Source organism: Toxoplasma gondii, chromosome X, assembly GCF_000006565.2.
Source record: "Toxoplasma gondii ME49 chromosome X, whole genome shotgun sequence".
Lineage (NCBI taxonomy): Eukaryota > Apicomplexa > Conoidasida > Eucoccidiorida > Sarcocystidae > Toxoplasma > Toxoplasma gondii.
The window spans coordinates 1,184,940-1,212,663 of record NC_031478.1 but is presented as its reverse complement, the minus strand read 5'-3'; the positions used below and the strand labels follow the sequence as shown (position 1 = coordinate 1,212,663).

At 54.3% G+C, this 27,724-nt stretch overlaps 2 protein-coding genes across 2 annotated transcripts; one reads left to right on the top strand and one right to left on the bottom strand.

Annotated features, from left to right (window-relative positions):
* Positions 1 to 334: 334 nt before the first annotated feature.
* TGME49_226950 (IgA-specific metalloendopeptidase) lies at positions 335 to 13,684 on the bottom strand. Its single transcript, XM_018780156.1, has 9 exons — positions 12,937 to 13,684; positions 11,446 to 12,415; positions 10,233 to 10,969; positions 8,603 to 9,537; positions 7,543 to 8,318; positions 6,496 to 7,185; positions 2,783 to 5,978; positions 2,279 to 2,387; positions 335 to 1,426 (listed from the first exon to the last, which is right to left on the bottom strand). Exons 1-9 carry the CDS (start codon positions 13,112 to 13,114, stop codon positions 909 to 911), a joined length of 8,109 nt encoding a protein of 2,702 aa, XP_018636051.1. The 5' UTR covers positions 13,115 to 13,684; the 3' UTR covers positions 335 to 908.
* A 466-nt stretch (positions 13,685 to 14,150) lies between these two features.
* Positions 14,151 to 26,885, top strand: PFKII (phosphofructokinase PFKII). The gene is made up of 19 exons (XM_002366308.2): positions 14,151 to 14,784; positions 15,614 to 15,787; positions 16,246 to 16,347; positions 16,926 to 17,147; positions 17,682 to 17,951; positions 18,392 to 18,545; positions 18,720 to 18,815; positions 19,073 to 19,212; positions 19,597 to 19,752; positions 20,191 to 20,385; positions 20,944 to 21,129; positions 21,373 to 21,963; positions 22,254 to 22,494; positions 22,949 to 23,047; positions 23,497 to 23,657; positions 24,179 to 24,271; positions 24,590 to 24,838; positions 25,158 to 25,241; positions 25,565 to 26,885. The coding sequence occupies exons 2-19, from the start codon at positions 15,638 to 15,640 to the stop codon at positions 26,051 to 26,053; spliced, it is 3,678 nt and encodes a 1,225-aa protein (XP_002366349.1). The 5' UTR covers positions 14,151 to 14,784; positions 15,614 to 15,637; the 3' UTR covers positions 26,054 to 26,885.
* Positions 26,886 to 27,724: the final 839 nt, after the last annotated feature.

Sequence of the window (27,724 nt, the reverse complement as noted above, 5' to 3'; positions counted from 1 at the left end):
ACTCTAGGCGTGACGATGTGTCTCGTGGACTGCTACTCCACCAGTCTGCCGACTCTCCATTTACAGAGAATCGAGAGAGTGAAATGCTGAAATGCTTCTAAATCTCCACAGATCTCACTCTGTTTAGTGCTCTTTTACCTACGCAGCAGAGCATGAAAATCTCGTACAAAGACGCACGGTGAAACGCAGGCGCGCGACGTCTGGGTCGCTCGCTCGAGAAGCGGGGAGAAGCCCCCGGAGTCTCTTGAGAGCACTCGCGAATCGCTGCTTGTCTGCATACGGAAGGAGAGTCTACAAGGGTGGCTCGCGACTCTGAACATGTGGAGCGGGTGTGCCGGCAAGCTTTCAAGGAATCCATGGAAGGACCGGAAATCCAGAAAAGAAATGAAACGAGCACCCAGACTTGTTTGAAGGGAGAACGTGTGCGGGGTTCCTTTGAGGTTTCTTGTTTCGATCCGCAAACGCATACACAGAGAGGACCTGGATATCTTAGGTCGAGTCTCTGTCGGTTTCTGTTACGTTGTCAAGAAACTCATGAAGGCGAAAAGGATTGGAAACAGGGACTGTGAATGGTCAGAGAGAAGAAAAAAGCCTAGGAAAGAAAGGAAAATCAAGGCTCTGAGGAAGGAGGGCCTTTCTCCGGTACTTGTCTGGACTTCGCGCCTCCCGTGCTCACCACCAAGAAGTTCACAAAACGGCAAACGGCCTGTGGGATGGTAGGACTTTGAGAGTCGATCCGCCTATGTGTTTATAATTTAGATGGGCCGCGTCTGTCGCGTTCATTTTTTCGTGCTTCTCTGACAAGCGCAGAACTCTCGTTTTTCACTCTGCTTTCTCCAGAGCCCAAAAGACTCCGTCAAAACGCACTTTTTCAGAGACTCCGAATCCCTCGTCCACCTGCCCGTCGTTCAGTTGAGAGGATTGGACGTTCTCGGCCGACTCCAGAGAGAGCCACCCGCGGGCGCCGCGGCCCTGCCGGCGCTCGAGGCTGCTGGCCCTTGGCTAGCAAAGGCGGCGAAACCAGAAGGCGAGGCGCCGGTGGAGCCGAAGCCTGTCCCCGGCGCGGTCGAAGCACCGAAGCCGGAGAAGGAGGAGACAGCAGACGAAGGAAACGCGCCTCCAGCCGGGAACGCAGAGGGCGCGGCAGCAGCCCCTGACGCCCCCGCAGGAGTGAAGGAGAACGGGGAGGACGCAAAAGAAGATGACGAAGACGCAAACGAAGACGACGAAGAGGGGAACGAAGACGACGAAGAGGGGAACGAAGACGACGAAGACGCAAAAGAAGATGACGAAGACGCAAACGAAGACGACGAAGAGGAGAACGAAGAAGAAAAGAAGCCGGAGCCTGTCGAGTTCTGCGCAGCCAAAGCCGCGAAGCCGCCGCCCGTGGGTGCCGTGACCGTGGAGAACGCCGCGAAGCCCCCACCTAGGAAAACAAAGTCGAGGAAACGATAAAGTCTTGACCGGCAGAACTGAGACTTGGACAATCTTGTTCCTCGGCCGGACCGGCTGCGAAGATTTCGGAGTGTATACCAGTGGCGAAGCGCAATGTAGAAGAGAGATTTTCAGAAACGAAGAGTCAAAAAAGACAGTTCGCAAGAGAAAGTGCGTAGAATTTGTAATTTCGCGAGAAATGAGCAAATCGGGACACAAACCGAAAGAACAAGACGCAGACACACGGACGTAGAAAGCGGCCCACACAAACAGACGGGGAGACGACAAACGATCTGCACGCATGGAAAATTCGAGATAAACGGGTCAAGAGAAACCACGGCAAATATCAGGAGACCAAAGACACAGAAACAACACTCGACAACAGGTGCGAAAAGGCGCGAATACCTAGAGAACGATGAGGGCATAAAGCGCAAGCCGAAGCCAAAAGGTAAACAAACACTGGCCTTGACCTAGTACACATTTCGGTACAGGTCTACAAATAGTTCTCCTTATAAATCCATATTCTGTTACTATATATATTTATACATATATATATATATATATATGCTATCAGATTTATATATATACATGATACAATATATATATATATATATATACATAAAATATACATAAAATACAAATTTATATTTGTATAATATATAACAATATATAAGTGAAGACATAGAAGACACGGAGAGAAAATGAAGAGTGGAGGCGATCGTTTTAGGAAAAAAAGGATGCACGAGCGCTGTCAGAGGCCTTCGAGCACGAGGCGAGAGAGAGTCCGAGGGCCACAGAGGAACCAATTAGAGAGGAAACACACGTCACTTGAGTAATTGCTCACTTCCATTCCCGGCGAGATTCGCAAAGCCGGTGCGTTCTGGAGTCGGCCCTGAGTTTCCAAGCGAGCTACCACCGAGATTAACAGAAGAGAGGTTGCTGCTGTTATCCGCCTGGATGCAAAGAGTCGCGACAGACAGTTTTGACGTTTCTCGCTTTCAATCTATTTAAAGGTCCATCATCGACCCAGTGTGTCGCTTTCTTCCTTTCCAGCCATTCCTTCCCGAGTTTCAACCTATTCGGCCAAAGCTCCCCAGCAAACAATGGAGATATTTTGTCCTTCCGGCTCTGTCCCTCCTCTCCCTTGTTCTCTCCCTCCCTCTCTCTCTCCCCTTTGTCACACTTCGCTGTTGTTCTCTCTCTTGTTCCCTCCCTTTGTCTCCTCCCCTCGATGTTTCTCCTCGTCACGTCTTCTCCTTGGTGTTTGCCTTGTTTCTGCGTGTCACCTCGCAGCAGCTCGACTTCTCTTCTCCCACCGACGTTCCTCCCGCGCTACCTCCAGGCTCACCATGCCGAAGCTGTAGGTCTGTCTCTGTCCGATGCTGAGGTCGTCGACGGCAACGTCCCTGAAAGAGACAGAAGGCGCTGCGGCCGCGGCGTCTCCGCCAGCGCCTATTCCGCCGAAGGGCGCGGCTGTTACCCCGGAGAAAGGCGACGCGTTCGAGCCGAAGGCGGCGGAGAAAGGCGAAGCAAAGGAAGGCTGCTGGGTCGAGAGACCTAGGAGGCCGCCTCCGACCTGCGCACCAGAGTTCGCGCCTCCCGCGAGCTTCTCGCCAGGCTGCGCCGACGCGGAGAACGCGGGCGACGACCCAAAGAGGCCCCCGGAGAGAAAAGAATTTCCAGCGAAGCCGGAAGTCATCGGAGGAGGCGCGGCGAGCGACTCACTCAGGCTCTTCAGATCCAGTTTGGAGCCTCCAAACAGCGAAGAGCCTCCCGCGCTCGGCTTCGTGTCAAATGTCCCCGTGAAAAAGCTTCCGGCGGTCTGACTGGAGGCAGAGCCAAAGCTCGGCGCCTGAGACGAGAACGGAGACCCCGCCTGCGGCCCGACAGCGGCGAAGGATGAAGTCGTCGAGTCGCCGAAAGGTGAAGACGCAGGCGGCGCGGCGTTTGAGGCGCCAAGAGATGTGACGCCCAAGAGAGAAGATGCAATCTTCGGCTTGTCTTCGCCGGCCTCGGCCTTCTTCTCCACGTCCCCCGCCTTCTTCTCGGACGTCTGCAACTCCGGCTGACTCAATTCGCGCGCCTGGGCGTAGGAAGAAGAACCAGAAGAGAGACTAGTCTCCGACAGATCAGGAGACACCTCGGCAACCTTCTCTCCCAAGTCTGAGACGATTCTCTCTCCTTCTCCTGTCTCTTCTTCGCCTTTCTCCCTGCCGACAGCTCCAGGATCCAAAGGTTCTGGAGGACGAGGAGCTGAGGTAGAAGAAGAAGGCTTTGTGGGGTCCGGAGGAAGAGGAGCTGAGGGAGAAGACGAAGGCTTTGTGGGATCAGGAGGAAGAGGAGCTGAGGTAGAGGACGAAGGCTTTGTAGGATCCGGAGGAAGAGGAGCTGAGATAGAAGACGAAGGCTTTGTGGGGTTCGGAGGAAGAGGAGCTGACGTAGAAGACGAAGGCTTTGTGGGATCAGGAGGAAGAGGAGCTGAGGTAGAAGAAGAAGGCTTTGTGGGGTCCGGAGGAAGAGGAGCTGACGTAGAAGACGAAGGCTTTGTGGGATCAGGAGGAAGAGGAGCTGAGGTAGAAGACGAGGGCTTTGAGGGATCAGGAGGAAGAGGAGCGGAGGTAGAAGAAGAAGGCTTTGTGGGATCAGGAGGAAGAGGAGCTGAGGTAGAAAGCGAAGGCTTTGTGGGATCAGGAGGAAGAGGAGCTGAGGTAGAAAGCGAAGGCTTTGTCGGGTCCGGAGGAAGAGGAGCTGACGTAGAAGACGAAGGCTTTGTGGGATCAGGAGGAAGAGGAGCTGAGGTAGAAGAAGAAGGTTTTGTGGGGTCCGGCGGAAGAGGAGCTGACGTAGAAGACGAAGGCTTTGTGGGATCAGGAGGAAGAGGAGCTGAGGTAGAAGACGAAGGCTTTGTGGGGTCCGGAGGAAGACGAGCTGAGGTACAGGACGAAGGCTTTGTGGGATCAGGAGGAAGAGGAGCTGAGGTAGAGGACGAAGGCTTTGTGGGGTCAGGAGGAAGAGGAGCGGAGGTAGAAGAAGAAGGCTTTGTGGGATCAGGAGGAAGAGGAGCTGAGGTAGAAAGCGAAGGCTTTGTGGGATCAGGAGGAAGAGGAGCTGAGGTAGAAAGCGAAGGCTTTGTGGGATCAGGAGGAAGAGGAGCTGAAGTAAAAAGCGAAGGCTTTGTGGGATCAGGAGGAAGAGGAGCTGAAGTAAAAAGCGAAGGCTTTGTGGGATCATGAGGAAGAAGAGCTGAGGTAGAAGACGAAGGCTTCGTGGGATCAGGAGGAAGAAGAGCTGAGGAAGCAGACGAAGGCTTTGTGGGATCATGAGGAAGAAGAGCTGAGGTAGAAGACGAAGGCTTTGTGGGATCAGGAGGAAGAAGAGCTGAGGAAGCAGACGAAGGCTTTGTGGGATCAGGAGGAAGAAGAGCTGAGGAAGCAGACGAAGGCTTTGTGGGATCAGGAGGAAGAAGAGCTGAGGAAGCAGACGAAGGCTTTGTGGGGTCAGGAGGAAGCGAGGAAGAATTGGACGCGAATGAGAACAAAGTGTGTCCTAGACCGGACGCTCTGCGGGGGGCAAGAGAAGAGGCGAATTGGAAAGACGCAGACTGCGGAGGTTGGGTGACGTCCTCAGGTTTGATGGAAAAGAGAGACGAATGGGAGATACTGTGTGTTTCTCCCGGCACACCACATACAGGGAGACTCGCCGATTCGTCGTGTGAATTTGAGCAAGACGCTCCGTCTTCGGGAGCACCTTCCGAGTCGGATAGCTCTGCTCCAGGACGCCGCGGAGAGACATCGTCGGGGGAGGACGGCGACGAAGAACAAGCATTCTCAGACGAATCCTCGTCTCCTGAGAGAGGCGCGAACTTCGCTCTCTGTTTGCTCCTTGAGGTCCTTCTCCCGGATCTCAGCGAAGCTCCTAGTCTCCTAGAAACGACCGACTGACGAGGTGGAGTCTGTGGATTTTCAGGAGACGCGCTGCCTACAGGTTCCCATTCATCGCTTTCTTCGTCGTGACTCACTGAACTTGAATCCTCCAGAACTTCAAATGCATCACTCTCATCTTCTTCCTCCTCTTCCTCATCTTCTTCCTCCTCGTCCTCTTCTTCCTCCTCTTCCTCTTCTTCCTCCTCTTCCTCTTCTTCCTCCTCTTCCTCTTCTTCGTCTGCGTCAGTCTCTGTTTCCTCTTCCCCTTCCTGTTGAGGGTCTGTGCTCGTCGTCGCGCGCCACACCTCCAGCAGCTGCCTGCGCAGCTTGCGGCGTTCGTCAAACCGTTCTCTCTGCTCGCGGAGAGAAGACACAGGAAAACGTTGTTCTCCGTCCTTCGCTGGCTTCTCAGCACCCGCGACATCGGGGAGCCTTGAAGGTCCGGAAGGCGGCAACGGCTCTCCGAAGACACTTGAAGAAAGAAGCGACAGAGACGCAGCGAACGACGAAGTCGAAGAAGAAGACGATGGAGACTGGCGAGCAGGAGACTGAAGATCTGTCGCCTTCCATTCCAGCTTCGCGAGGTCGATTTCCAGTTGACGCACCGAAGAGAGGAACTCACTGCGGACACAGCCAGAAGAGGAAACAAGGAAGCACCGGGAATTCGAGACGCGCAGAGAAAGCCAGTCACGCGTCGCAGGCGACGATAGGGAACGGTCAAACACTAAGCAAGAAGAGCCGTGAGAAAAGAGAAGAGAACGAGTCTCCTCACGGAGGGAGACGCTGCGTTTCGCCACTCTGTGTTGTCCCCACAATTCCGCCTCGAATCTGCCGTCTTGCTTCGCTCTTCTTTCCCCAGCCTGAGTCCCCGTCTTCTTCCTCTCCCAGATTCCTTTGTCTCTTCCCTGACCGACCAGCAATCCTCTCCTCGCCACTCTCAGCCTGCCTTTCACTCCCCGGAGTGGACGGGCGTCTTCTTCCCTCTTTTTCTTGTCACAGTTTTGCGCGGGTCTCGCTTTCTCGTCGGATCTTTCCCCCAAAAAGGGAGCAACGGTGTCACCCCTTTCTCTCCACAGCTTCTTTCCTGTTCCTCCTTTCGAGTGGAGAGAGCCTTCTCGATCCGTGTTGCCCTCCTTACCTCACTGCAGCCTCGAGCTCGGCGACGAGGCCCGCTGCGCGATGCTCTGCATGCATGTCGAGAAGGAAATCCCCGCTCGCGGCTCCTGAGCGGCTGCCAGCTAATCCACCGTCTTTCACACTGCCGCCTGGACCCTGGGAGCAGGCGATCCGCGAGTCTCCCGCCCCTCTAGGAGACCCAAAGAGAGACAGGTGAAACGCGGAGGGCGGGGACGCAGAGAGAGAAAAAGCGAGAGAAGGTCGGGCGCCAGGAGTCCCCTCTGAGACAGGATGAGTTGTCGACGAGACACGACGGTGAGAATCGACTACAGATTCTTCTCTTTTGTCCGGAAACTCGTCTTCTTCAAGCCACTCAAATCGGAGCCCATAGCACCCTCCGGGTCGTCCTCGGCCACATGCCGTGTCGGGTGTATGTACACTCCCCCTCTTGGTGCGAGCGTCTCTGTCTGAGTCTTTTCCGTGGGCAAGCGGGAGGCTGGAGACACCCTTGTCACCGTACGAAGAGAGCGAAGAAAGACCACTGTTGATTTTCCACGAGCCCGGCCAGCCGCTGGCGGCAAGTCGACGCACAGAACTTCCAGATTCCGGATCAAGCGAGGAAGGAAATCGAGTCTGGAAGGAGGTGTAGAACCGGAACCGCTGCAGCAACAGAAGGAGACGACGTTCGGCCCTCAAGAGGCCAGACTCCAGGCTGAGAAGATTCACAGAAAAACAGAGAGAAAAAAATTAAAAATCCGCCATCGCGAAAAACCCACCAATCACGTGAGTCGAACAAGTGAGAAAACGACGTATGCAAAACGTTACATCGGGCAGCTACATCTCATATCTCCCATCGAAGCCTCTGTTGGTCAAGAATTCATATATATATATATATATATAAATATATATAGATAGATAATCATATACAAAGAAATGTAGGTAGAGAGACGTAGAGAGAGATCGTTGCCCAGCTTGTGGTCTCGCCTTGCACCTTCATGTGTGGGTTCAGAGAAGGAAGAGAACTGCGTCTTTCGTTCGAAGCCGAGGTTCCTGAAGATTCGTCTCTTACTGAGTCAAGACGCATTTTATGTGTGTATCGGTGTTCAGCTGCGCGTGCTCAGAATCGGCAGGAAGCAGCGTTTGCAATGCCTCGAACAGATTCCGTCTCGCTCCCGACTCCGACTGTATTTTCTGCATGCACGCGATCACGTCTTCTTCTGTGACGCTGTTGCCTCTCTCCGCCTGTCTCTCTCTCTTCTCTTCTCGTCCGTCTGCTTCTCGGTCTCTTCTTCCTTCTTCTCGGCCCGCGGCGTCCGTCTGTTCTCCATTTCTCTCGGTCGGGTTCTCGCTCTTCTCGGCGAACTGCATGCGCAGAAGCAACTCGTCCCTGACGGCCTCGAGACAGCTGCGCCACGCAACGAGGTGCTGCTGGGCTTCTTGGAGCGTCTCCACAACCTCCGTCTCCGTTTCCTGTTTTGTGCGAACGTTCCGTTGTTCGTCTTTCAACTTGTCCGCCAGCCGTCCAGTGCGCGCCAGACCCGCTGCCGCGGCGGGCAGCAGAGCCGCAGTCGGCTTCTCTTGCTCTGCCCCACAGTCCACCGGGGCATCCTTCTCCCCACAGCGACTGACGAAAAGCGACCCGGGGGAAGAGGAAGAAGAAGAGGAAGAAGAAGAGGCAGAAGAAGAGGCAGAAGAAGAAACGGGCGACGACTCGAGGAGGACGTCGCGCCGTTCTTCGTGTCGCAACGCATTCTCGAAGCAGCGCGCAGAAAGAAGAAGAGGCCGGAAGAGGGAGGAGGGGAGGAAGCGGGAGAAGGAGCAGAACGCATGTTTTTTCTCGTCGAACTGCGCACACACAACAGGCGAAGAAGCGCGAGCGAAAACGTCGTTTTTTTTCTGCGCTCTGAGGCACAAACGGTGTGACTCCCGGCAGGGCGAGGTGGACAGACGAAAGAGGAACCCACTGGAACAGACGCCACACGGAAAACGTGCAGGTTTGCGATGTTTCTGAGCGGACTTGCTGAAACACTTGAAGTCTGTAAGTTCGTCGACAAACTCGGAACGAGATTTCGAACGATGATGGAAATGCTCGTGCTGAACCCCACTCCACAGTGAAGAATATCAGTTACCTCGTCGAGGAGTGCCTTCACCTCCGACTGCTCCTCCGTCAGCAGAATGCGCTTCTTCGCGTTCTTCTCTCTCGCCGGCTCCGCCTTGGTCCCTCGAGCAGCTTGAAGGGTCGCCTCAATCACCTCATTTGCGGCCGCGGCTGCCTGCCGAAGAGACGCGTTCTTCGCTTCCACTCTGCGTCGCAGCTTCTTCTCTCTCCGCCTTCGCTCTGCTTCTCTTCCGCCGCGACGGTCGCCGACGTCCACTGCCCCACAATGCAAGCAGTGTCCTCTTCTCTGAGGGTCTCTGCTCGAAGACTTTGCAGGCAGTCTGCGCGTCGGCGCCTCCTCACGCGTCTCCTTCGCCGCCGGACGCGCCTGGTCCACACAGTCCTTACGACTGCTGCTGAGAGGACGAGGAGAAGAGCCGTCTAAAGCAGACAAGTTATTCGAAGCAGACGCGCCGTTTGAAGCAGACGGATCGTTTGCAGCAGACGAAGCAGAAGTGACTTTCAGGTGCGTAGTGGGAACCACCCACCCGGTCTTCCTCGCCTCCTCCTCGCTCTTCGCAGGTGTGAACAGAGAAGTCGAGGAAGCAGAAGAAGGGAACAACGAAGTCCCTGAGGAGGAAGAAAACAAAGGCGCTGAAGCAGCATTCGTCGACGGAGTTCCGAACAGAGAAGGCGTCGGCTTTCCCTGTTGAAGCGAAGCGAAGAGCGGCGAAGCAAGAGAACTCGAGGAAGGAGACAGGGCAGGTGGAGACACCTTGGGGACTGGAGTCGCAGGCTGTTCCCCGCAAGCGCGTCGCCGTGTTTCTGTCCACGATGTCAGCAGAAAAGAAGATGGCGGAGATACGGGAGTCCACTCTAGACGAGGCAGCAGCCTCTTCTCCTTTCCAATGCCCGCGTCATCCACATAGCATTCGCAGCAGTCCGCGAGATGGACGCAGACCTGACCTGGTAACCCAGAGAGAGAAGACATATTAAAGCAGGATTCTAGCAGCGTTTTTCTGTTGAGACAGTTTCACATGCAGAAGCAACAGACGCTCTGCCTCACAGAGTCTCAACTCGCTCCACGCATTCCATCCGCGAGTGTGTCCTGCGCAGATCAATCGAGCGCCGTTTGTCAAGTTCTCTTTGTCCCTATTCCGGAGGGAAGTTGCCCCTCGCTCAAACAGCGAGAGAAAGCGAAGGCCACCAAGACAAGGCGGGAGAGTGCATCGGCGTCGAAGATCTTGCCCAGAAGCGTAGGAACAAAGCAGACCGGAAAACGACACAGGCCTCGAGCCGAGAGCAGTTCATACGACGAGTAGGCCTTCCCTCCGAAGAAGAGAGAAGAGAGAAACGAAGAGTCACGGTGGGTTTCGGCATGCCTCGCAGCAGCTTAAAAAGCACGAGGTGGAGAACGACGGACGCAGAGCCGATGGAGACAGAACGACTGCAGCACCCCCCGGGAGGCGGATTCATTTCCGACACAAGTGGCTGCCATGACGGCACACAGAGACCAGTTTTTCAGATCTCCGCCTGTCGCTGAAGGGTACGTCCACACGCTGTGGAGCCTCCATCGCTTCACGCAAGGGGCTTAAATCTCCACCTCTGGATCGACGCACCGCGTCTTCTCTCAGGATGGCTTCGCCAAGCTCCTGGCTTACCGTCGGACTGAAGGAGGAAGAAGACAGGCGGATGCTCGAGCGGCGGCGTGTCTGTGGTGGAGTGCTCTCTGAACATGCTTTCCTTGAAGTTGAAGAAGAGCGCAAGACCTTGAGGAAAGGCGTCTTCGTCTGCCGTCTCCAGAGCGCGGCCTTCAGGCATCGTGAAGCAGCGCCAGGGGACCTCGCCAGAGCCGAGGAACGAGGAGCTGCGAGGAGACGGGAGAGGATCTCCGTTCCGGGAGAAGCTGTGGGGCAGCGCGAAGCAGATCACTTGCGTGCATGCGTTGCTGAAAACCCACAGGCAGTGCCACTGAGGAATCCACCGAAATCTGCAGACGGTCGAGGCCGCGACAGACCGCAGAAACATCTCGTTTCGACTCGCGGCGTAGACGCGGAAAACGAGCTCTTCCTTCTCGTCTGCGCTCTCTGCCTCGCCGATGTCTCCGGGGAGCGCCCGCGCGTCCGAGGGGGTGTATGGACGCCGGGCGAGGAAGCCGAAGAGGATGAAGCAGCTCCACGAATCGCCGCAGTCCTCGGCCGACGCGGGCGCCTGCCGCAGTGGGTCGAGGCGAGGTTCCGCAGAGTCGCTCTCCAGCTCCGGCTTCTCCCAATCGTCTTCTCCCGTGGACAGGTCCGCGTCGGGGACGAACCACGCGAGCGCCAGGGGCAGCGGACTCTCGCCCGCAGCAGAATCAAGAGAAGCGCCCAGGCAGTGCACACCTACGAAGCGGCCTCGCCTGAGCAGACGCCAGAAGGAAAGTGGAAAAAAGTTCAGAAAAAGCGAGGAGAAAGTGGATCGCAGCGACGGCCATGGGAGACACAGCGGAGAGCGACCGTCACAGAGGGCGGGGGAGCGAATTGACAAGGAGAGAGGTGAAGCAAAGAGGTCAGGAGAGAAGACACGGAAGAGAGAGGCTGCGAGAGAGAGAAAAAGAAGCAAAGGACGGGGAGAAAAAAGAGGAAAGAACAGAAACCAGACTGGGGGAAGAGGAAGAGGAGAAGGAAGAAGAGGAAGGGGAGAGAAACGAAGGAACGAGAGAGGGGAGAAAGGAGAGAGAGACGTCAAACGATGGACAGCAACGAGAAAATGAAGATAAGGAGAAAAGGAGGAACATCGAGAAGCACAGGGTGAGATAAACAAGAGCAAAGGACACCAGAGTGGTAAGTGAAAGCAAGAATGTGCGTGATCCGTCAGTCCAGTGAGATGACGTACCCTTTGTGCAAAGCCTGTGCCTCGTCTTCGTAGCCGGGAATGTCGGCCAGACCTTCAACTCGAATTTTTCTTCTCCCCTTCCTCTTCTCTTCATTCGCGGTCTCTCGGCTCACATCCGGTCGTCGGTGGCCGAAGTCGTACAGCGACTCGCCCTGCCCGCTGCCTTCCGGAAGCAGCGCAGTCTCCTGGAGCCCAACTAGCCAAAGGGACGCGGGCGCGCAGCAGCTCACGACCGCCGTCAGGGGTGCGAGACCCCCTGGCCCGGCCCCCTCGCTCTTCGCGGCCGCTGGGCTCCGTCGCGGCAGCGCGTGGATGGCGAGGCCGTGTGCAGGGAGAGGAAACGCCTGGGCGCCCCTCGGAGAGAGAATAAAAGCCTCTCCACTTTCTGTCAAGACAGCCAGCCCAATCAGGCGCTCTGCGTCGCCTTGTGTGTCGCCTTCGCACCATGTCTCCGTTCTGTCTCCAGACGGCCAGATCCACGAGATGTCTTTGACAGGCGAAGCGAAGCCAGCCAGAGAGAGGACTTGTGTCTTCTCAGAAATGCAACTATCTCCCCCCTGCTGTCCACCCAGACGCGCTTCTGCGTTCCCCTCCCTCGAAGCCTCGCCCGCGCTCTTCGAACACGAGGGTCCTCCACACCCGCCTAGCTGGACGAGCTTCACCTGGCAGTCGACGGCCACCGCGAGAAATCGCGCGTCCGGACTGAGGAGCAGGAGAGAAGGAAACGCATCTTTCGTCTCGCCTTCCTTCGACGCATGCAGGGGAAGACGGCCGCGAGAAATCGGCGATCCGCAAGCGGCTTCCGTTGCGTCGACCGCCAGGATGCTGTCGAGGCCCGGCAGCAGCAGCACGCCGCAACAGTGCAGAAGACACAGGCTGTCAGTACACCTCGCAGCCAGCAGACGCTCGGGAAGAGGAGCGGGAGACGAAGAAGCGTCGAAAAGCAGTGGAGAGAGAGGCAACTTGGAAGCTAAAAAAGCGAAAGAGCGGGGAAGACGCACAGCAACGAGAAGTCAGGAAGAAAGACTACACTCGAGCGTAGACAGAGATGCTATGAAAAAAGAGCAGAGAAACTCCAGGGGGGGACAAGAGGAGATATACGCGCATGCATGCATGCGATAGAGAGTTTCGAATCCTAAGGTTCTCTCTCCACCGCAACATAATGTCCTTCTACATGCATATACATGCATATCTACATATAGGGGTACGTATGTATATTTGTAGAAGTGCACACAAGTAGTATCAGTGCACGACGAGGGAACGCGTTCCTCGTCATGGTGACGAAACGTTTTTCGTCTCGACCTTTCGTTGCCGAATCGCTCCTCCGGTGACAGCACACCTCATAGACACCATATAAACAGGTGGATGTTTCGCCTGCGCATGCACAAGCGGCATTGCAATCGAACTGAGTAGGCGCGAGCGTCTGCGTCTGCATCTCCAGAGCTCGGAAAGACTTTTCTGCTTCTGCGTAGAGGACCGCCTCTGACTCACCGTGTTGGAATTTGATGTATGGACATTCGTCAACGCACTCCACTTCGTATCCTTCTTCGAAAGAGTTCGTCGGCGCGCGGGGAACCGAGCAAGCGATCGAATCCTGAAGATCTTCTTCCCCTTCGCCCAGAGGTGCCTCCGCACCCACGAGTCCTTCTCTCGTCCTTGCGCTCGTCATTTTTTGCAAGCTCCGCGATTCAGAGAGAGGGGGGCCTTTTCTGTCTCTCGACAGCCAAGAACACTACAGCGATCTACAGCTCGGGAAACAGCGAAACAGCGAATACATATGCATACATCTATGTGTGTAGCTGTGTGTACGTTGACGTGTACTGATGGGTTTCTATAGGCAGTTACGAGGCGAGAGACAGCGGAGGCAAGCAGAGAGGAGCGGAAGCGACGGAAGCTCGACGCAGCGAGAACGGGAGTTCAAGACAGAGTCCCGTCGGTCTCTCTGCGCTCTCACATTGTTGGTCATCGTCTGGGGGGGCGAATATCCTCTGTCTTGTCTTTTTAAAAAAATCCTTTTCCCCAGACCCACGATAGAAAACGACTACACGCGCGGTCGCAGGGGAGAGAACCGCCAGCGCTGGCCTCGCGTCCGTCCGAGCGATCTGGGGCCTGCAGAAAGAGGACTCTTTAAATGCGACTTAGAGAAAAAACGAAGGCAGAACGCCACGAAACACGTATCACATAGGCGTGCAAGCAGACAAGAGCGCGAAGCCAACGGAGGGGGAGCCGCGTTTCCCGGTGTCGATTCTGAATCTGAGACGAAGGAAAGAGCCAGCTGATCACGAAAGGCAGACTGGCCGGCAGTCGCGTCTCTGGCGTATGTGCAGCGTGCAGAGTCTCTTCTTACTGCGTTCCAACAGAACAAAGTGGAGGCTGTGTGTGTCCTCTACCTCGGCAAGCGCGTTCGAGAGTTGCGCGATTTTTCGGCGTTGCACCCGAATATACGCCGAATCGCGGATCCGGACGTGTAAAGAAGCGGCCAGTCGGAGAGACCCCACAAAACTGGACGAGTGAGGTTCCCGTCCTTGGAGGGAGATGACTGGGAGACGAGTCCATGTGCAGAAAAGGGAGAATTGAACAAGAATAGCGGGAAGGAAGGTGGTGAAAAGGCGGTAGGCGAAGCGGCCTGCGAACCGACAGTCAATCGACCCCTCAGATGTACGTACACCTGGTGCAGCAAGGCGAAGCGCTCGCCGCGACGCCGCTGCTGGCAACGGAAGCAGAGCGGACGGAGACGCAGAAGCGAGCAGAGAGGAGTCAGTGTCGGAATGTGCAAGAAGGCGCGGGTGGCGAGTCTCGCAGGACGCTTCCGTTCAGCGGTCGTGCGGCGGGTCGAGTAGGATTTTTTGCAGGAGGAAACGCAAGTCCAGCGTCGAGGCGAAAGAGACAGCGGCCTGGTGACCGAGGCCACTGCCGGCGCTCCAGAGAGGAAGCACGCCACGAGACAGACAAGCGAACAGCTCCCGGTTTTGCGCTTTGCGGGTGCGCGTCTCGCTTCCCCAGAAGGTCGCCGTCGACCGCCTGCACCCCTGGTGTATGTACACCGAAGCTTGACGCGCCAGCACCCGCCCGTGACCTGTGCGGCACTGAGGGACGGGGGGGACCAGGAAGCTTTTCAAATCAAATTCTTTTGAGACCAAAGCCAGCAACGCCCTGCGTTTAAGCAGCAATTGCTTGACGTTTTTATCGAGCTCCACGCTCCTTGACTTCCAGTCTTTTCCCCCGCGACCCGGCCTGCTTCCAGTTGCGTCGCCTTCGCCTGTTTGTCCTCTCGCAAACGGATTTCCTGCATTCCAACACGCAGAAGCTTCAGCTTCGCTCCGAACCTCAAACTCCACCGTAGGCGTCAACTCGGATCTGCGGAAAAGCGAAACTCGTAGAAAGACGTTTAGCGCCAGTCTCCCTTCCGAGCACCTGTGCCGGCTCGACCTTTCTTCCCCAGGGGCCCTCTGTCTCTCCTGTCTCTCCACTTGGTCCTCGTCCACTTGTCTCCATCCGTTATCTTTGTCTCGTCTCTTGTCTCTCTGGGGAAAATCCAGTCAGTCGTCTTCTCTCTTGTTTTCTTTTGTCGTCGCTCCTCCCCGGTGTCGCCTGTCACCGTTTGATTGCCAATGGTGGTCCCTCTGTCTGCGGTTCGACGCCCAACAGTGTCTGTGACGGCTCTTCGCAAGAGAGTGCACATCCCGGCAAACGATTTCTCTGTTTCGTGAACTTCTTTCCGCGTCTCGCGAAGGTCGACGCTGTCTCGTGACAGATGCTGGCCCGACCCACACACTGTCACCACACCGCAGCCGAGCGTCCTTCTCCTTCGCGTCGTCGTCGGAAGAAGCGCTTCTCTCTCTCTCTCGCTGTCTGTACAGCCGTGGGAGAATCTCTGCATGTGCAGTCATGTAAATGCACCGCATGTGTAGAGCTGGATGCATGCAGGCTGGGGAGACCGGCGTAGGCAAGTTGAAAACAGGTGCAGAGGTGCAGCTGCGACTGCAGGCTTCGTCTTCTCGCACTCAAAAGGCCTTGTCTTCTCCTCGCATCACTCTGCTCTTTCATCTGGTAGCAGATCGCTGAATCTGTCTGTGTGGGGCGTCTCTGTAAATCTCGCTGTCGACCGTCCGCTTGCTGGAGCGCTCACCTCTGTCTGTACACTCGGTCTCTCTGTGTGTGTCTGCAGAATCGCTTTTGTCCGCAGTTCAAGATGACTTTCTTGTCCTTCTTTAAGTGCGCCAAGGGCACCACCAGCGCCCACCCCGAAGCTGATGCTGTGGAGACTTTTTTCGAAAGTCAGGCAAGCAGTCAGTCTCACCTTTTCTCCCCTCAGCTCGCCGACGAAGCCACTCCCAACGAGGTCAGTTCCCCCTCTGCGTGCGCAGTCGACATATACTCACATGCATACACACATACATATTTGCATACATATATATACATATGTATACATATATATATACATATATGTATATATTGTTGTTAGGTAGGTGTATGTGGAGAAAAGTGAACGTCTGTGTGTTCTCTTCGTATACGTTCGTGTGTGTGCATAGTGCGTTTTGTTGAAATTCAAATTTGTTTGCATGCGCGGACGAGAACGAGACTGGAAGTGCGTCTCTGCACCGGACCCATGGCAGGTCCACGACGGCGTCTTCAACTCTCACACAAGCGCGCATAACTCTCTCGATCTGTGCATGTGCATGCAGAAGTGCAACTGTATATGTGTAATTGTAGGTAGGCCTGCGCCTGATTTTGCCATGTCGGACGGGGTCCTTCGGTCTCTCATCGCGAGTTTCTTTCGATTTCTCTTTCTTGCTTCAGGTGGCGCGTCGCCATTTCAAGCCTGTCCTTCCTCCTGTCTTCTCCTCGCCCACTGGCGTCGTCACCGTTCCTTGCAACGACACAGACCTCGTCAACAAGCAGGTCAGTCAGAGGTTGACAAGGATGCAGTCTGGTTTTGTGAAAAGTCTCTTCTTCTGCGTCCGCCTTTCCGCTTCGTAGTGTCTCCTAAGGCAGTCGGTCCACGCCGAGAAGGCGACTCTAACGACACGACGGGAGTGCCGCTTTTCTGTCCTCCCGCGGAGTCCCGAACACGCACAGACGTCTCTGCCTCTCCGACTCGCCTTCTCTGCCTTTACGCCCCGTACAAAGCACATGTAATCATATATACATATATAGATATAGATATATATAGATATATATATATATTTGTAACCATATAGGTGAATATATGTGGGTCAGTAGCAGTTCTGCCTCTTGATTTCTCGATGTGTGGGCCGAGAAAAGCCGATTCTCCTGTGCACAGGTTTGGGTGTTTCTGTGTGCATGTGGAAATGCGGTTCTACATTTCAACATGCGCAAATACACGACCTGCCCCAGGCCAGGGTGCATACGGTGACATGCCTACAAAACTTGCATCCATACGTACATATTTAAGTATATTTGTGTCTGTGAAGGGATGTCATTTCGTGTGCGTTGGATCTCTATCCCATGTCTTTCAGGATGAGGTGAACAACGCCCCTCACGTGCTGTCTGCACAAGATCAGGACATCTTGGCAAGTCTCTTCCCCAACACAATCAACACAAACTTCTGTCTGCTCGCGCCCGCTTCCGGCGACCGCCAGGCCTCCTCCGAGCCTCTTCGCGTCGGTGTCGTTCTCTCTGGCGGTCAAGCTGCCGGTGGCCACAATGTCATCTGCGGTATCTTCGACTACGTCAAACGCGTACGCAGTCCCGAAAAAGACGGTTCCTAGCTGGGAGAATCAGGCACAGATTTCCAGCTAATATATCTGTAGATATCAGTCTGTGCGTATGTACCGATGTACGTATGTATATCTGTCTTGATCTGAGTATCTGAGTATATGCTTCGTAATACACGTATATGTACATATATATATATATATGTATATGTAGGTATCACGGTTTCGAGCGTAGGAGTGTCGATGCCTGCGCTTTGAAGCTGTAGAGAAGCGCGCGTCGAGAGGTAATTGTTTGGAGAGGCGTTTATGCGAAGCTGCGCGCGGATTCGTGGACTGAGATGTACGCTCGGTGTGTGTTTCGATGTCCCAGTCGAGTGGGGAAACGTTTCTCCGCGTGAGACTGTGGTGCGACTTTGCGCGCGCGTGGGGGGGGGGGGAGAGGTCTCCGGATTTGCTGTTTCCTCAAAGAGTGCATGTGCCAGTATGCAGCGCGCATGCGTTTCGTGTCGAGTCGACGCAGCCCTTTGGACCGCGGTATCGCATGGCTTTTTCCTTCAGGTGAACCCGGCGAGCACCGTCTTTGGTTTTTTGGGGGGCCCTCACGGCGTCTTCAGCCACGAGTACGTCGAGCTGACGGAGGCGATCATCGACAAGTACAGGAACATGGGAGGCTTCGACATGATTCGCAGCGGTCGCCATAAAATCGAGACGGACGAGCAAAAACAGAAGAGTTTGGAAATTTGCGAAAAACTGCAGCTTAACGGCCTCGTCGTCATCGGCGGAGACGACTCGAACACCAACGCCGCCATCCTCGCGGAGTACTTCAAGGTAACCTCCGAGAAAAGAAGAAGAAGACCAAGAGCAGGAAGTCGATGGAAGAAGAGGGGAGAACAGGAGAGGAAGTCAGGGAAGACCAAAGATGGGAAGGCTTCCTTCTCTACTCGCTTCCTTGTTCTCTCTCTGTCTCGCCGCACAGTGCTCCTTTTCTTCTGTAGAGGTGCATCTGAGAGGGCGCCTTGAATTCTCTCGGAGTCTCGTCGCCGCCGTCGCGGCCTCGTTCGCTGTCGTGTGCGATGTTCGCGGAGACCGCGAATCCGACACAGAGGAAGAGACACGCATGGCCTTGCTTTTGAACTGCTTCTCGCTGACTTGCTTCCAGCGCGCTACGGCAACAGAGAATTTCTATCGCGTTCATGCGTTCTTTGTTCTTTTTCGGATGTTTCAAGGGAATCTGCGCATGTCTCGTGTTCTTTGTTTCCTGCCTTCAGTCCAAAGGTAGCTCGACCTCCGTTTGCGGATGCCCCAAGACGATCGATGGAGACCTGAAGAATCGCTTCGTCGAAATTTCGTTCGGCTTCGACACTGCGTGCAAGACGTACTGCCAGCAAATCGGAAACCTGATGCGGAACGCCATGACTGGAGGTGAGGTCTGGAAGCAAGTCTTTTCTCCGGGGGAACGAAAACGACGAAGGGACAACAGACAAGAGGATAGAATCAAGACTCGAAGAGACGCATCCAAATGAATCAAAGTCACGAACGCAACAAGACAGGAGAAACTCATACACCGGTGATTGATGTTTCGGTGATTCTGTGCAGGAAACACTTACCACTTTGTTCGCCTCATGGGTCGTAGCGCCTCGCTCATCACCCTCGAATGCGCTCTCCAAACGCACCCGAACTACACCTTCATTGGTAAGCGAAGTCTTGCGCTCTCTCCTTCGTTCTGCACCTTCGTTCTGCATGTGACCTCTTGTTCCCTTGGCACTCCCTCTGTTCGCTGCTTGTTCGCGTTGTTCCGTGGCGCGTTGCTCTCGGCCTTGCTCTCCCTCTTCCTCGTCTTTATGCGCGTCCCAGTCTCTCGCGCTCGATAGGCCTCTGCGTGCTTCTCGAGGGGCTGCGTTTATTCGAATTGTGCACCGGAGATAAGACCGTCGGCTTTGCTTCCTCAGGCGAAGAAGTCATGGCGAAGAAGCAGTCGCTGCGTCAGCTGGTGGAGGCGCTGGTCGACCTCGTCGAGGCGCGCTACGCCAAGGGGAAGCAGTATGGCGTCGTCCTTCTTCCTGAGGGGCTCATCGAGTTCATTCCCGAAGTAAGCGAAGGAAGAGATCCACATGCATGCAGATACGCAGAAGTATATCATATAAATACAAACATGTACTCGTATGTCTGTATGTCCCTCAGGACTTCCTGCTTTCTTCGAGTCCGTTTATGTGAGGATCTGTCTGCCGTGAGAGAACGCTCGTCTCTCTCTGCAGAGAAGGTTAAACGCCACACCTACATAAACATTCACACCACCTGCATTTCAACATACATGCACTTGTCTTTGTACACATGTATATATATATATGTATATATATATATATATGTATATATATGTATAATGTGTATGCATGCAAGTGTTTGGCGTCCCTTCTGTGTGTTTAGAGTTGCGACTTGAGGTCTGGCCGTTTTCCTCTGGCGTCTTGTGTCTCAGGTTGGCGTCCTGATCAACGAGATCAACCACATCGTGGCCGCGGGCGACTTCGAAGTCTCCAAGTTGACGCCTGAGAGCCGCTCCGTGTTCGAGGAGCTTCCTGAATCAACTCGTCGGCAACTGCTTCTCGACCGCGACCCTCACGGCAACGTTCAGGTTCGCAGGAGAAAGTCGTCCTCGGACTGCAAGCGCGTCTCAGAAATGTCGATGCGCTCTCTGTAGTCGGCGCATGCATGGCTCACGACGTTCCTCTTGGGCAGTCAAAGGGTCGGACATTTGTGTCTCTGCGTCGAGCAAAGAACGAAAGAGTTTGGTGAATTTCCGAACTGGACGGGGGCAAACACCCCGCAACACCGTCCAGGTTCCTCCGTTCCTGCACACACAGGAGACGGGGAAGTCCGTCGTCGTTCTCCAGATTTCCTACACGTTGCTTGATATCCACCTGGGCAGTTTACATATTTATAAATAAATGTGGATGTGTGGGTCAATGTCTTTATATGCATCTATGTATATATATACATATACATAAATACCAATATACATATATATATATATATAACTACGTGCATGTTTCGACTGTCTCTGTGTTTTTAGGTGGCGATGATTCACACTGAGAAGCTGTTGATGCAGATGACGGAGTCCGAGCTACAGAAGCGTGGGTTCCAGGGAACTTTCCTCGCGCAGTCGCACTACCTCGGCTACGAGGGCCGCAGTGGATACCCCTCGGACTTCGACGCCACGTACTGCTACGGCCTGGGCAATGTCGCCGGTGCTCTCATTCAAAACAAGGTAATTGTCGGACCATGATGCGGAACTAAGTATGGATACATGCTTGTCTGTCTGTGTAACCGCATGTGAAGCCGGCGACATAAATACCTAAATAAATGTATATATATGTATGTATATATATATATATTTATGTGTGTGTGTGTACGAAGGCATTTGCGCAACGTGCTGCATGCAGGGCCAGTGGGGAGTTGTGGCGAGGGAGGGGATAGAGAATTGCCTTCAAAACAATTGCGAGTTGAGGCCGTTTCCGGACACACACACCTTCACAAATTGTGTTGTTGGTGACTGAAGAGAAGGAGTCTCGGAAAGTCGCGAACGGGAAGAGGCGTGACTCTGGCGAACGAGACGTAGAGGTCGAGGAGTGGAGTGACTGCGCCTTCGTTTGTTTAGACACTACACACTGCATGAGAAACCGTAAATACACTGCGGGATGAGGCAAAGACATTGCTGTCGGCTGGAAAGGATGGAGGGCTGCAGTGAGTGCCGAAGCGGCGACAGGAAACTTTGATACGCACTTTGTGGATGCATGCGTCGTGTTTCGTTGCATGCGTCGTTCAGGTGACTGCATGCATGGCAGTTTTGAAGGACATGAGCTCGTCGTCGAACCCTCTCGACTGGAAAGCGGCTGGCATTCCTTTGACGAAGATGATGAATTTGGAGACTCGCAAAGGGAAGGCGAATGTTCCTGTTATCAAGAAGTTCCTTGTTGATATCGAGCGTCCGCTCTTCCAGGCGTTTGCCCAGGTACGAGCTTCCGTTTTTGCTGTCTCGGCTTTTCTCTCTCCTCTGTTCCTCTCGCTTTTCCTTCTTGCTCTCCTTCTCTCACTGTCATTTCGACCAACGAAGAGCCTGTTCCACCCGGTTCTTTCTCTGCTGTCTTCGGATACCGCTTTTCCGCGATCCTTTCTTTCTGCTTCTGTCCATCCCTGTCGTTCTTTCTGTCACTTTTCTTTTCTTGCATCTGCTGCCTGTCTCACTGTTTCTCAGGTACGCGACGCGATGCGCCTGGAGGACGTCTATCAGATCCCCGGACCCATGCAGCTGAATACGCCGACTCCGGTTCTCCCGTACACGTTGGTTGGCGCGCCGTCTACGGCGTCGCTGTTGTCGAGTTCCTCTCCCCAGAGTCTGGGTCACTCGCGACTCGAGTTCGAGCCTCTGCTGAATCCCCTGCTGCTCCAGAAGGAGACGGCGGTCGTCGCGGGCGCTGCTGCTCATCCCGGAGCCGAAGCATGCAACGCTCACATTCAGGCGCTCTTCCCCGCTCTCGGTGCAGAGGCGAAGGACTTCTTCGGGGGTGCATGCAAGCTCCAGAAGGCGCAGAAAATCAAGGAGAAATGCGCAGTGGGCGTTGTCCTCGTCGGTCCGGAACGCCCTGGCTACGCGAACGTCCTCTGCGGCCTCGTGCAGCGCGTCGCTCTCCTTGGCGGAACTGTCAAAGGTTTCAAGGGCGCGCGGGGTCTCCTCACAAACGACTGCGTGGTTATCGGAGAAAAGGAAGCTGCCGCGCAAAGGAACCAACCTGGATTCGTTCTTCTCGGCCGCACAGAACGCGAAGAAGCTGAGCTCTTCACCAAGGTGTGCAAGAAGAAAAGAAGGGCATCGCCAGACAGAAGGAGCGAACGAAGTGACAGGAGAAACGGAACGGAGGAAGTGACAAGAGAAGACAAAAGTTGGAGGCGACTGGGAAGCGGTGTCTTCTCTGTAGAGAATCGTTTTTCCTCCTAAGTTAGTCGAATGCGAACAGCATACGCTAGGCCAGACAACGCGTGGAGCCCCAGTCCCGTACGTCTTTCCCCTTTAAAAGACTTCCCGATGTCGGCCGTGATGTTTTTCGTTCCTTTGCGTCCTCTTTACTTTTTCTGCAGGAGGGCATGAAGCAGGCAGCTGCGACTCTCCAGGCAGCGGGGGTGGCTGCGCTGGTGATGATCGGAGGCACAACTTTGCATGCGGCGGTTCTCTCTGAACTCCTCGCCTCGCAGCGACAGCCCATTCGCGTCGTCTGCGTCGAGCCTTCTGGAGACTTGGGCAGGTTCCCTGCACACGGTGCTCTTCAGCTCCTGAAGGAACTGACTGGCAAAGACATCGTCGTCGGAAGCCCCGATGCCAGTAAGAAAACCTTTTTCTTCTTCACATGCTTCATGTGCTCTCCAGTGACAAAGTTCAGACACCAGTACCCATGCATGCATATCAACCTACATATAGCGAGACTGTGAGTGGAGGGGAATGTACGCGCTTTCTGCAGATGGATATAAGCCGACGCTTTTTGTAGACATACGTGTATGTGCAGGCTCGGTGTAGGACTCTAGTTTGTATGCTCTGCTTGATTATTACACTACACTTAATACACTTAACATGGTGGCCATGAAGAGCACAACAGAATTTGGATATGTTAATTCGTGAAGACTGTGTGCGTGTGTGTGTGAGGTGTAGCTCTTTGCGCAATTCTCGCGGGTGTCTGTACTGGTGACTGTGGTGCCTTGAACGTTCCGCGTGTATGTTCGTTGGTTCGTGGTCATGGGGCATTTCACTTTGTCTCGCGTTTCTTGGGATTTCTCTGCAGAAGCAATGTGCCCGGGCATCTCTTCGACTTTCCAGCAGCTCGCGGGCTGCCGGGGCCTGGGTTTCGACACCGAAACCAAGGTTGCGTCGGAAATGATCGGTAAGAGAACTTAAGCGTATCCACGCATGCGCTTGTTGTATGCATCTGTGCTCATTCATGCGTGAGTATGTTAAGTATTTCCTCGTGGCATGCGCTGGAAAACCAAATGCAGAAGAGTGGGAAGCCTGTCTGCGTTTTGCGGACGCGCGCATGGGAGCAAAACTCTTTTCTCTCGAAGATCCCTCGCTCCAGCTGTTCACCTAAATGCAGCAAGTCTGAGACCTTTAGATGCAAAAGCAGCGAGCAAGGCAATGTTCAGCTATACATGGACCACAGCATGCGCAAATACATACAAGGAGGCAAAGATGTGCATGCATGTATGTACATATATATATATATGTATATAGATGCGTCTCGTGTTCTACACAAGTCGTGCGAAAGAGAAGGCCTTTAGATGGGGCTGGTGTGAAGTGAGACCTGTAAACGTTTGTGTGTTTCGTTGCATGCAGCCAACCTTTTGACCGACAGCAACAGTGCAGCGAAGTACTTTTATTTCTGCCAAGTCTCCGGGGGGCTGGAAGCCGAGTGCGAGGTTGGACTGCAGACTCATCCGAACGTCGTCCTGTCGTCGCAGCAGTTCAAGACCAAGACGCTCGGCGAAATCGTCACGGTGAGCAAGCCGAACGCCTCTGTGGCTTTGTCATCGCTGTCCACCAAATTTAGAGATCCCCTTTGTCGAGAGAAACGCAGACGCGAAGCTGGGAAGTGATGCTCGCTCCTCGCAGGCAGCTTCCACGTGAAAGGACCTTGAAAACCCAAGTGTATGTTTGCGTACTGGAGAACGGCGAAGAAATCCTGCGTCTCTTGTTCCATGCGTCCCTGAACATCTCGCGTCTCTTGTTCTGCTGTGCTTTGGTGGATCTGTCGAGTCGAACATGCAACGCTGAAACAAATCGAGACGAAGCTGAGATCGAACAGCCTGCTGAGAGGCATCGCCTGTCGCTCCAGGGTGCCGATGCCTCTCGGTCGCCTCGCCGACGGGTGGTCGGGTTTGAAGAGGTCTGGCGTTTCTTTCAGCTTCAAATGAGACACTCGATTCGCGTTCTGTCTTCCGTTTTTCACCTATTCCGGTTGCTTCGTTGAAATGCTTGCCCTCACTCTTTCGGTGTGCTCTCTGTGGTGTTTGGACAGTTCGTCGCCGACGCCGTGAAGGCTCGCGCAGCTCTAAAGAAGAACTTCGGTGTTGCCGTCATCAACGAGAACCTCTTCGCTCTCAACAAGGAGGTTCGTCCAAAGGCCAAATGCTCAAGCACAGCCTTTGCGTGCTTGCATGGTTCTAGGAAAACGCCCCGCTCGACTCCCGTGAATCGCAATTCAGGATATGCATATGAAAGCATATACTACCTATATACACATATATATATGTATATATCGTTTTATGTATTTATCGAAACTGTGTGTATCTATCATAGTACAGGGAAGCATGCGTCTGCAGCGCGTATATGGTTGCATGCAATGGTTGCTGGCTTCGTTTTACTTCGCGGTGTTCGTTCTCCGACAGTCTTGCCCAAACTGTGCATTCCGTGCTTTTTGTCTTCTCAGTTGCGCGACTTGGCGGTCGAGATTCACCTCCACTTTTTGACGCATCCGCCGCAGCCCGCCTCAGGTGTCTGCCTAGCGCTGACTGCCGATGAAGAGGCAGCGCTGATGGCTGCTCTGTCGCCTGCGTCTCGGGAGCTCTTCACTTCGCTTCCCGTCACCTTCCAACACAAGCTGATACGCGACATCGAGGTCCACCAGTTCCCCAAGGCAATCCTCAGATTCCCCGCACATGAACTCATTGCCGCGATGGTAAGGAGAAGTCGTTAGGACTCTGTTTCGCGCATTTCCGCGCAGTGGCGCTGTTTCTGCGGTTCCTTCTCGTCTCTCTCTGTGTCTGTGTGACTCTGTGCATGTCTCCGTCTGACTATAGTTTCGCGGTTGGGTAAACCCTGTGTGTTACAGAAGAGCTTGTCTAGCCTTCATAGTATTTTTTAGGCTGCTTCCTCGTCGCAGTGAGGATGAGACTGTGTCAGCGTCGCTGGTCTCGGGTCTCTGCTCGCATTTTTCTTTTCTCCGCAGCTTCATTTCCGTGACCATTTTTGCGCACTTCTCTCTCTCTTCCCCACAGGTCGCTGCGGTTCTGAAAAAGGAGAAGGACGCAGGCACATTCTCGGGCAGCTTCTCGCCCCTCTGCTTTGAATTCAGTGACTCGGTAAGCTGTTCTTTCTTTTCTCTCCCTCGTTTGCTCTCTCTGCTGACCTCTATGAGCTGCATTACGTTTAAACTTTACACTGGATTTCCTTGTCGCTCTTGTTCTCTCTTTCCTTCTTTTGTCCTTTCTTCGCTTCCGCTCTCGCGGTCTCTCCTCACCTTTCTTGTTCTCTCCTGCTCTCCCGTGTCCTCTTCTGTTATTTTCTTTCCTCTGTCGTTTTTTCTTCTCGTTCCGTCTGTTGTTCTCCCCGTTCTTTCTCGTTCGCGTCTGTTGGGGCATCCCTCGTCACATCCACTCGGTCTGTCTCTCTGTCTCTCCCTCAGCTCCGGGCGTCTTATCCGTCGCTGTACGACTGCAGTTTGGGTTCGACGTTGGGTCACCTGAGTGCCATGTGCGCGACGATGCATGCGCTGCCGTCGCACGCAGTGCAGGTCTCTGTGGCGAATCCGACGAGCTGCCCCACAGTCTTCGAGCCTCTGGTCCTGCCGCTGGCAGCCTCTGCGGCGCAGCTGCACGGCCTGTGTGTCTCTTCCGCGGCTGTTTCGGAGACACCCGCAAACGGCGTCTTCTCTGTCGCCGAGGGCGACGCTCTCTTTGCTCTCTCGGAGAGTGCAAGCGAAGATGCAGTCTCCCAGCTCGTCGCTCAGGGCATGCAAAGCGGATGGGTCGAAGCGGAGAAGTACTGCAACCCGGGTCCTCTGCAGTTCGCCGAACCGGCGAAGGACTACTACTACTCTCGCTCGCTCTTCGAGGTCCTCAAGGGCGCCATGAAAAGCGAAGCGTGCGGCGCGGCTGCATGCAGAGACCAATAGAGAGGAGAGGCTGTGGAGGAGCGACCGGTGCTGAGTTGGAGTTTGGAATTCTCTGTCGCGGTGCCAGTCAGAGCACAACTGAGACGACACCAGAGGCTCTGGGACAGACGAGAAGAGTAGTTTTGGGGAACGGCGCTTTGAAGTCGTTGCTGAGGGTGTGTCGAGAGAAAAGGTTTTTATATTCTTGTTTGTGGGGGAGGCGCCGTTCTGTAATGTGTTTGTTCACCTCACGCCGAAGGTTGTTCCATAATGAGTAGTGAAGAGCTAGCGAGGAGAGAAGCGCGGGGAGTGAGAGACCGGCGCTTCCTTCTCGCTGTCTCCGTTCGCTGGTTCCCAAGAGAAAAGCTCCTCTGCCAGGTTTCCTTGAGGCGGGCTTGTAAAACACTCTCTGCTAGGAAACTTGTTCTGAGAAAGTCGGCTTTCAAGTGTGGCGAAATCTGGAACGGTGGGGGTCAGACCCTAAGCCGCCAGGACATGTCGCCGTAGGTCGGCGAGCCACAGCGAGACTCCGGCAGAAAAAAACCTCCGTTTGGCAGGAAGTAGAAAGTCGGAAGTACACACTCCACAGCCAGCGTCACACCTATAGAGAAGAGAGACAAAGGAAGTTTATTCATAGACATATCTGTGTGTGGCCGTGCAGTGTGTGTAGAAGACTGGAAACTCGCTTGTGGGTGGGAGTGTGGAGAGAGAGAGGACGCGAATCGTTCGCCAGCACGACGCAGGCGCAGGGATTCGTCATTTGCAGAAACGCAGGACAAAATAAAGCGACGGGAGAAGTTATCTTCAGTAGAAGAACCGTAGCGTCTCAAAGTTCCCAGTTGCCAGAGCAGCCTCAGGTGTACGTCCACCCCAATTCTTCTCCGCGGATGCCTCTGTGGAGTGTACGTACAGCCGCACCACTGCGGCGCAGAGTGCTCTTGTCTGGTTCTGCTCTCACGGAGCTCCACGCTTCTCCATTTATGTGTCTACTGCCTTCTGTCATCATTCTCCTGACGTGACGAGCGTCAGATGACGTTTCCCAGCTCTGCGGAGACGCGGAGACGAAAGGACCGAAACGAGAAGAGTGTTGCGCTTCCCCATCTTTCAGATGTGCACTTTACTGAAGCGCTAAGGAGTCACTTTCGCTCTCATAGAGATGCAGAAGAAAAGCCGTACTTAAAGCGGCTACCACGTGTAAAGCAACAAGTGTTACCGCGTACGCAGCCTGGAGGGTCTGGAGGGTCTATACCGGTTTGTGCGTAGAGACAAGAAACATCTGAGGTTGTGTGTGGGCGAACGTAATTGAACGCAGGCTTCTGCATTTATATACGCATGTATCGTTTACTCAGAGTGATCCATTTTAGAAGTACAATGTACCGGAGCAGCTAAGAACACGCTGTCAAACGAATCCGGACACACAGGACAGAGGTTGATCGTGTGCTGGAATTATCGCATTATAAGTAGACTTGTCTCTGTACAGAGGGTCCGCCCTCCAGCATTCTTCAACTCAAATCCGATAAACAGATATACTGTAGTTGCTGGAATACTTATGTGTGGCTCCAGTAATGCCGTGTGTCAACCTGCAAGGTTAGATGTGCACGCAGGGATGGGTTTGTGTGCGAAAATGTTCCCCTGTACATCAAGCTAAGCGAGCGGTGAACACCCGACTGTCAATACGAGCTCTGAAACTGA

Bases quoted from the DNA above. Each gene is read 5' to 3' on its own strand.
- TGME49_226950 (XM_018780156.1), bottom strand. From the start codon at position 13,114: ATGACGAGCGCAAGGACGAGAGAAGGACTCGTGGGTGCGGAGGCACCT. The intron at 12,416-12,936 runs GTGAGTCAGAGG...TCGCTTTTTTAG, and splicing joins ATACATCAAATTCCAACACG to CTTCCAAGTTGCCTCTCTCT. The intron at 2,388-2,782 runs GTGAGCCTGGAG...CTTTGCATCCAG, and splicing joins AGACCTACAGCTTCGGCATG to GCGGATAACAGCAGCAACCT.
- PFKII (XM_002366308.2), top strand. From the start codon at position 15,638: ATGACTTTCTTGTCCTTCTTTAAGTGCGCCAAGGGCACCACCAGCGCC. The intron at 16,348-16,925 runs GTCAGTCAGAGG...CATGTCTTTCAG, and splicing joins CAGACCTCGTCAACAAGCAG to GATGAGGTGAACAACGCCCC. The intron at 24,272-24,589 runs GTTCGTCCAAAG...TTGTCTTCTCAG, and splicing joins TCTTCGCTCTCAACAAGGAG to TTGCGCGACTTGGCGGTCGA.